The sequence below is a fragment of the Microcebus murinus genome, chromosome 1, assembly GCF_040939455.1.
Source record: "Microcebus murinus isolate Inina chromosome 1, M.murinus_Inina_mat1.0, whole genome shotgun sequence".
Lineage (NCBI taxonomy): Eukaryota > Metazoa > Chordata > Mammalia > Primates > Cheirogaleidae > Microcebus > Microcebus murinus.
Window position 1 is genome coordinate 152669330 of NC_134104.1, and position 8045 is coordinate 152677374.

The following is an 8045-nucleotide window of genomic DNA, read 5'->3' on the forward strand; positions in this document are numbered from 1 at the left end:
GCAGTGCTCTGGGTCATTACAAAGAGCTACCCTGGGGCCACAGGGTAATGAGGGAAATAGGCTGGACACAGTAAGCAACCCAACTTAATCATCTCCCTGAGCCTCAGCTCTGTTTTCCAGAGCCTGACTAAAGCAATCTGGTGCTCAAGGCTCCACTACCTGGAGAAGAAAGGTCAGAGAGAGGCAGGAAATGGAGGATGCAAATTTGGCATGGTGCCCTGACCCCTCTCGTGTTTCCAGTCTCTCTCCCTTCCTCCTTCCCAGTGCAGTACTAGCAAACTCAGCTACAGATCTCCATGTGGAAATGCTGATGGGTATGGGGAATGTGAACTAAAATAAACTCTACCCTGCCCCTCACACCTACTGAACAGGCCCCCTCTTGGCCAAGGGGACCCCAGAAAACCCTTAAAACTTAGTTCCCAGCCATGAAGGTGTTTTATTCGAGATTCACAAGGCCGCAGGACAAAGAGACAGAGTCACCGAGGCTGTAATTACCAAAAGGAGTTTTATTGTGTAGCTCGAGCTAGGGTCCAAGCCCCCAGAGTGCCAGCGCAGTGGCCTCTTCTCCGGGCAGGGACCCTCCTTTGTGTGTTAGTCCCCTTTTATAACTTAGTTGTTTACACACTGGTCATGCATCCGCCCCCACAGTGATTCTTACTTCAGCCTGCCCCTGATAGGCCCTAACCTGTTCGGGTCCTAGCTGAGAGACTCAGGTTTCTGCTCTCTTTGTCTTTTTCTACTGCATCCCATAATATACTCATAATGCCTTGCGGTCAGCAAACAAGCAGTAAACAGAAGCTGGAAGGTGTCTATTGTCCTTATAGCCCAGTATCTTACAGAAGGGAAGGGAGGTCAGATAGGCCTCAGACAATAAGACACTAAATTATTAAGGAGACCTAAGGCCATGCAGAGCAAAGGTTAAATCACACGCAAGCCATCAATTTCGTTAATATTGTGGCCTGTCTCTGATTAACAGACTTCCTTATCTTAAACTTCAAACATTCCAAGCCTTTAGACAGAGCTTTATTTCTTTAACCAATTACAAATCAAAGAATCTTTGAACCTACCTATCACCTATACACCCCCAGCCCTTGGAGATGTCCTGCCTTTTCAGGCCCAACCAATACACACCTTCCATGTATTGATGTATGATTTGACCTGCAATTCCTGTCTCTTTAAAATGTGTAAAATCAAACTATAACCCAACCACCTCAGGACAACTTGCTCAAGACTTCCTGAGCATGGCTCCCAGGCTATGGTCACACATATTAGGCTCAGAATAAAAGTCTTTAAATTATTTTATAGAGTTTGGGGTTTTTTCCTGTTAGCAGGAACACAGACAGCAGAGCACAACTTTCTAAAACCATTGTCCAGCTCACATCAGGGAAGACAGAGGCCTCCCCTCTCACTCTATGATTTAAAAAGAGTCATCGGTCGGCTCATGCCTGTAATCCCAGCACTCAGGGAGGCAGAGGCTGGCGGATTGCTCAAGGTCAGGAGTTCAAAACCAGCCTGAGCAAGAGCAAGACCCTGTCTCTACTATTAAAAAATATAAAGAAATTAATTGGCCATCTAAAATATATATAAAAAAATTAGCCGGGCATGGTGACGCATGCCTATAGTCCCAGCTACTCGGGAGGCTGAGGCAGGAGGATCGCTCGAGCCCAGGAGTTTAAAGTTGCTGTGAGCTAGGCTGACGCCACAGCACTCACTCTAGCCTGGGCAACAAAGCGAGACTCTGTCTCAAAAAAATAAAAATAAATAAAAAATAAAAAGAGTCATCAACATTTTCCTAGTTTAACATGGGATAAGTTCTCTTCTGTGTCCCCAACCCCCAGCCCAGTAAAAATGTAGAACACACAGGAGATTCTCTAAACGTTTTTTATTCAGGTGATTTCTGAAAACTGCACTCCATAACTATCTCAAAACAACGTGGGGGTCCCTGGATGTGGCCCCTAAAACACTGAGGAAGGGGGTGCCAAGAATGGGTCACCTCAACAGGGCTTGTGTGGCAGAGGCTGTCCACTCACACATGGATCCACAGTGGGGCACAGGGGAGCTTCTCCCAGCCCCAGACGACTGAGCCACATGTATTCGAGGCCTCGCACCTCTGCAGGGACCTGGCAACGCCTCCTCCACTCTCTCTGAGCAATCACCAAGCTGACTGCTTCACAAAGTCTCAGGTGAGAGCCCTGAAACCACGACCAGGTCTAATGCTTGCTTCACCGTTGGTGGTGTCTCCTCTTTGGCAGATGTTCTCCGAGATGGCGATGAGTCATCACGCCCCACCTGGCAGGTCCTGGCCCCTTAGCTGGCATCGGTTCGTCCCCTCCTTCCCACCAGGCAGAGCATGCCCAGGTGTAGGGGTGGCCAAGGCAGGTGACCGGAGCACCAGGCAGGGACACTTTCCAGGCCCCAGTCTCCCTGCCATGCTCACTTGTGTGGATCTCCAGAGGGCCAGGGGATCACAACTGGGATTTGAGGAAAGGGCACAGAGAAGGAGCAGGAGGTTGGTCGGAGGAGATGCCTAAGTTTGAGACTCAGAAACAGGAGGGGAGTGGGCTGGGGCCATCATGGAGTCACCAGGATGCCCAGGGGCTGCACAAGGCACAGGAGTAAGATGAGGAACACCACCGAATACAAAGAGGTAGCCTGGTTCACCACTGCAACCAGCCACTTGCTGTAGAAACTAACATCTGTGTAAACTCCAGGTATTCCTTCACGACCACAGCCCATGCCCCAGCTCACAACCCCCACTTGGACCCATGTGTCATTATATTCACAGGCCATTGGGCCCCCAGAATCTCCCTGGAGAAAAAGAAAGAAAGAAACTTCAAAAACGGAACAGGACCCACATCAAAGCAGGCTGATTACACTACAAGGCGCTAGGGGGCAGGCACACACAGGGCTCCCCTGGCACCTCCAAGGCCCCATCAGGCCCAGGTCTCTGGGAATATGTGAACAAGGGAACTGAAAATTTGGCCAGGCATAGTAGCTCACGCCTTGTTGTCCCAGCACTTTGGGAGGTCGAGGCAGGAGGATCACTTGAGGTCAGGAGTTTGAGACCAGCCTGGGCAAAATATCGAGACTCTGTCTCTATAAAAAATAAAATCAACTAGTGCGGTGGTGCGCGCCTGTGGTCCTAGTACTGGGGAGGCTGAGGTGAGAGGATCCCTTGAGCCCAGGAGTTTAAGGTTTCAATGAGCTATGATCACGCCACTGCACTCTAGCCTGGGTAGCAGAGGGAGATCCCATCTCTAAAATAAATAAATAAGAAAAAAAGAGAAAAGTGAATGGGAAAACTTTAATATCCTCTGAGGAAATTGTGACTGGTCATTTTACAAACCACGGTGGTTGTTACACATTTTGGATATCACCTCCACCCGGCAGCTCCATGCAGGGGGCTAAATCCTCACATTTTCCAGTTTCTCCAAAGCTCCTAATCTATATAGCCAGCTCCCTCCACATTCTATGTTCCACTCTCAGACATCCTACACATGCTGACAAAAGCATAACTCTGTGTCATTTCCCAAACCTGCTCTGGTGGCCCCGTCACCGACTCCCTCAGAAACGCAAGGTCAAACTCTCCCCCACCCCAGCCCCACATGCAGTCAGGCACCAAGAACCAAAGATATGGCCTCAAGCACCCTTTCATGTGCCTCACTGCCCCAGGAACTGCTTGGCACTCAATTCATCACTGCCAGATGAGGAAAACAAGCTCCTAGACTTCAGCACATGGCCACACAGCTCAGGGACTCATTTATCTAAAAGGCAACTCTGATCATACTCACCCAGCCCCACCTCTCAGGTCCTGACTGAGCAAAATCTAGAAACTTGGTGCAGCATTCCAAGCTGCACATATTTTGACTCCAGTCCACTTCTTTGGCCACATTTTCTACCTCATTGCTCCAAAGGTGTACAATGTTTCTTGGATATGACAAGTTCCCTCAGACCTCTGAGCTGCTGTACATGCTATTCCCTCTCCCTACAGTGCTGTTCTCCTCTTTCCAAGAAATCCAAACACTCATCCTCTAAGACCTGGGGATGATGCCCCAAATGCCCTACCTCAGGAAGGCAGCTTGGTGCAGAGGGAAGAGTGTGGGCCTGGGAGTCCTACTCACAGGAGAACCTGGAACAAATGTCTTTGGATCTCACCTTCCACATCTGTGTGAGTGTGATGTCTGTATCACAGGGTTGTGGTGTAGGTTAACTGAGATAATGTGGGTTAATGCTCACATTGGCATGGTGAGCGTCACAAAGGAAGAACTCAATTAATGCAATGTATATTATTAGCATGACCCACCCCCAACTTTCCCACACTCCAGCAGTGCCCCGAGGCAGTGAGAGCTGCTCCATTTTGAAGGAACAGGCCAGCTCAGGGGAGCCATGGCAGGTTTCTCTCCATGAATCTCCTTAACTCAACTAGAGGTGAATAGAGGAGGTAGCAAACAACCCAGGCCCTACTACCTGGGAGGAACTACCTGGGAGGAAAGGGCCCATGAACTTACCTGGCAAGAATCCTTTCCCTTTCCTCCATAGCCACAGATCATCCCTTTTTGTATTATTTCCCTAGAAGATAACAAGATCCTCTGCATCATCTCATTACATTTTTCCTTGCGGATGACAGATAGCTCCACCTCCTGGAGAATTTTTGCTGGAAAACCTTCCACAAACAAAGAAGATCAGCAGTGTGTGGATCTGCACAAGTGGACAGTAAGCCCCCAAACACCCAGTGTCCCCCTGGAAGAAGGCAGGACAGTGAGTATTGCCACAATTTGACAAAGGAGGAAACTGAGGCCCCAAGTTGACATGGGAAGAGGAGGATGTAAGAAGCAAAACCAAAACAGGAGCAGGAAGAATATTTCAGAAAAGGGAAAAGCAAGACCTTGCCAGCTTGAGAAATCAAAACCAAGCACCTGTCACTCTGAGTATCAGTGGTATTAATAGTGACAAGGTGTCCTGTGCATCAATAAAGCATCTTTACTTTCTAGAGCAGGATCCCCAGAAGGTATGCCCCAAAGGTACCAAAGCCAGCCTCTCCCCAGGGACAGGAGGCCCTACACCTCACAAACAGGGGTCTTCTGGCTCTCCCTACACTCCAGGGACGGGAAGTTCCTACCCACCTAAGCAGGTACTTCCAGTGAGGAGCAGCTCTGAGTGGCAGACAGCTCATCACCCCCTGAGCAAAAATTCACCCTCAAGAGAACTCTAGAGCATCTGGCTCTGTCTCCAAGGAATCTAAAAATACCCCCGAGTTCAGAATCCATAGGAACATGTTAAGAAACAAAAAAAGAAAATAATGAATAAAGAAATTATATATATTATAAAAAAATAATAAAATAAAAAATATAAAAATACCCCCGAGCCAGTTGAACACAGAGCCCCACAAAATCTGCAGGAGACTTTGCCCATATGTTTCTTCTTCTCCTGGTCGAGCAACTCCAGTTCCCAGGACAGGCAACTTTCCTAAATGGCTGCTATCAAATATTTGTGTTGCAACAAAAGAACCTAACCCAATTTCTGGGGTGACCCAAGCCAATCAGGAGCCATTACCCCGAGTGCAGCCAAACTGCTTCCCCCTTACTCACCTGCCACTCACCAGGTGGTCTACCTCCCTGTCCCTCCCTTAAGTCTTCATGTCCACTGTAGGGATAAGGCTGCCTCCCCTCTGCCCTGAGTTTGCCTCCTGCCTTGAAGTCTCACCGCCTTCTTGTGTTTTGCCCCATCCAGTCACCCAGCACCTGGTCCCAGATTCCACCTGGAAAGTTTCCCGAGGGATACAAATAGGCTGGATGTTCGAAGTAAAATTCACAGAGTAGACGAGCTGGAGAATGGCAAGGTCATGTTCAACAGTTGTAAAAGTTGCGAACTTAGGGTGGACAATGATCTTTTTAACAGGGACCACCAGACTTGTGTTTTCCGCAAGGATACTCCGATCTCCCATCTTCACACTGTAATGGTAACGGCTGTGGGAGAGAGGACATGCCCCTCATAGAGACCCTGGGAAACATCATTTGTGCCTTTTCCACACATTTCAGATGTTTCCCAAACAGACCCAACTTCCCTTGCCACTCTCTCTATCACCCTGTCTCCCTCACCCAAATCCCCTCCTTGATCTCTCTCAAAATTGGTTTGTCTGCCCCTTAAGTAACAAGGCTACCGAGGCGGAACCCCTCCCATTTTATTTCGTGTTGTTGTCAATCTGCCAGGCAGCAGAACTCAGCGGGTGTTTGAGGAGGGCAGGACTGACTCCAGAACTCTCTCATCTCCACTCGTCACCCCTCACCTTATAATGCAGTGGGCCGCGGTCACCACCCACTTGGACGTGACGAGGGAGCCTCCGCAGATGTGCCTGCCGTGGATCCTCACGCTCACCTGCCAGGGCCACTTTCCTTCCTCTGCATCCTGTCCGCCCACGATTTTCAGGAAGGAACGGCCACATACTGGGGTGAGGACAGTGTCAGAAGAAGAACTCAAAGACGCAGGGCCTGTCTCCCCTGCGCCCAGGGCTTCCCAGGGAAAGTAGACAGCCGAGAAGGAGGCCACATCCTGCTGGACTCTAGCGCAGCGCCGCGCACTACAGACTTCCCGGGGCAGAGCCTCCCAGGCTCCCAGGCAGCCCTCGCCCCACCCTGGGCTCAGCCCCATCCTAGGACCCTGCGCGCCAAGAGTCACCTGGGGTAAACGTAAACAGAGAGGAATGGAGGACCCTCGGAGATTCCTGAGCCTCCAAAGGTGGTGGCGGCCATCGGTGTGCTACCGGGTCCTCGCGGCCCCCCGAGGAGAGAGGGTAGTGAGAAAGCGGTGGCTCGGGCCGGCCCGCTGGGGCCTCGCTGAGCCGGGGCTGAAGGATCAGGAGCCAGGCCAGGAGGCCCAAGGGGCGGCCACCCGCAGAAGCCATGGTACCGGCAGCCCCTCTCGCGGCGCCCTCTCGCGGAGCTCGCGCCCTGCCCGGTGTTGGCGGAACCTGAGGCACTGATGGCGGCCGGGCCAGGACCGTCGGCGGAACACGAAGGGACGGGCGGAAACGGCGTACCCCTGCGCCGCCAGCTTCCTTGTCTGAGTGGGAAACTGATCTCAGTTTCACTCAGATGCTCGCTCCAGACTGTCCGGCCGGGACCCTGCCCGAAACCAAGGGGTTAGGGTCCTTCTGAGGAAACTCCCCTTGATAGAGACCTCCCAATGCAGAGTCGGCACTTAAAAGGCGGCGTTTCCTGATGCCCCTGCCCTTTCTGGTATGGTGCCTGTCCTGGAGCTGGTGAGGACGGGCCGTCTGGGAATTCGTTGAGAAGCCCTAATTTGGGGCTTCATTCACTAGACTGAGATTTGGGGTAGGATGACTATATAGATTTAAGCAGATTAGACAAAGGAGTGGGCTGCTCTCTGTTTCAGGCATAGGGACATAGTAAAAATTAGCCACCGCCAAAGACACCTGCAGGTCAATTCATTCTTATTAGTTCTGTGTCCCTGATGTCTATTATGGTAACTCATCCTTTTGTCTTTGTTGCCGAAGTGCTTCCACCAAGCCTCTGCCCCTTTGGGTTTTAACATCCCTGTTGAAATTGGGGGAAAAACAACAACAATAACAAATTTTGAATTGCTGTACTTTCCATTTTTTCCTGGCCAAAATAGGACAGCCCTTACAGGGTTTTTCAAGGATAGCTCACTCCTCACCAATTTATTTTTCAAGGTCTTGGTGAAGGGGGTAGTCTCTAAGGCCTTCTTGGAGGTCAGAGGAGCGGGCAAGCAGGTCACACATCATGAATCCATTCCAATATTCTCTTCTCTCTCTTTCTCTACATCAAACTAGGAATTTCTGACATGTCACACTTGGTGGCCTAGTGTGGGCTAACATTGACTTCAGGTTTAAAACAACCAGGTAACCATGTAGAATCACTCTCACTTGCCTGGGCCAGAAATCTGAACATAGAATTTCTAGTAAGTGTACTCCTAGTAAATTTGGGTCCAAGTCTCCCCAATCAAGAGTCCTTAAAATCCAATCCCATACATTTCCCCCAGTTTCCTTCCCATGTAAATGAGCAAAA

The 8045-nt window shown here is 50.2% G+C and overlaps 1 protein-coding gene across 1 annotated transcript; it reads right to left on the reverse strand.

Moving 5' to 3' along the window:
* Nucleotides 1–1867: 1867 nt before the first annotated feature.
* Nucleotides 1868–6992, reverse strand: PRSS42 (Putative serine protease 42). Its single transcript, XM_012771058.3, has 5 exons — nucleotides 6676–6992; nucleotides 6287–6443; nucleotides 5704–5966; nucleotides 4509–4663; nucleotides 1868–2808 (listed from the first exon to the last, which is right to left on the reverse strand). Exons 1-5 carry the CDS (start codon nucleotides 6899–6901, stop codon nucleotides 2572–2574), a joined length of 1038 nt encoding a protein of 345 aa, XP_012626512.1. The 5' UTR covers nucleotides 6902–6992; the 3' UTR covers nucleotides 1868–2571.
* Nucleotides 6993–8045: the final 1053 nt, after the last annotated feature.

Excerpts from the sequence above, each read along its gene's own strand:
- PRSS42 (XM_012771058.3), bottom strand. The coding sequence starts at position 6,901 with ATGGCTTCTGCGGGTGGCCGCCCCTTGGGCCTCCTGGCCTGGCTCCTG. Across the intron at positions 6,444-6,675 it reads TCTGTTTACGTTTACCCCAG|TATGTGGCCGTTCCTTCCTG; the intron begins GTGACTCTTGGC and ends TCCTCACCCCAG. Across the intron at positions 5,967-6,286 it reads GCGGCCCACTGCATTATAAG|CCGTTACCATTACAGTGTGA; the intron begins GTGAGGGGTGAC and ends TCTCTCCCACAG.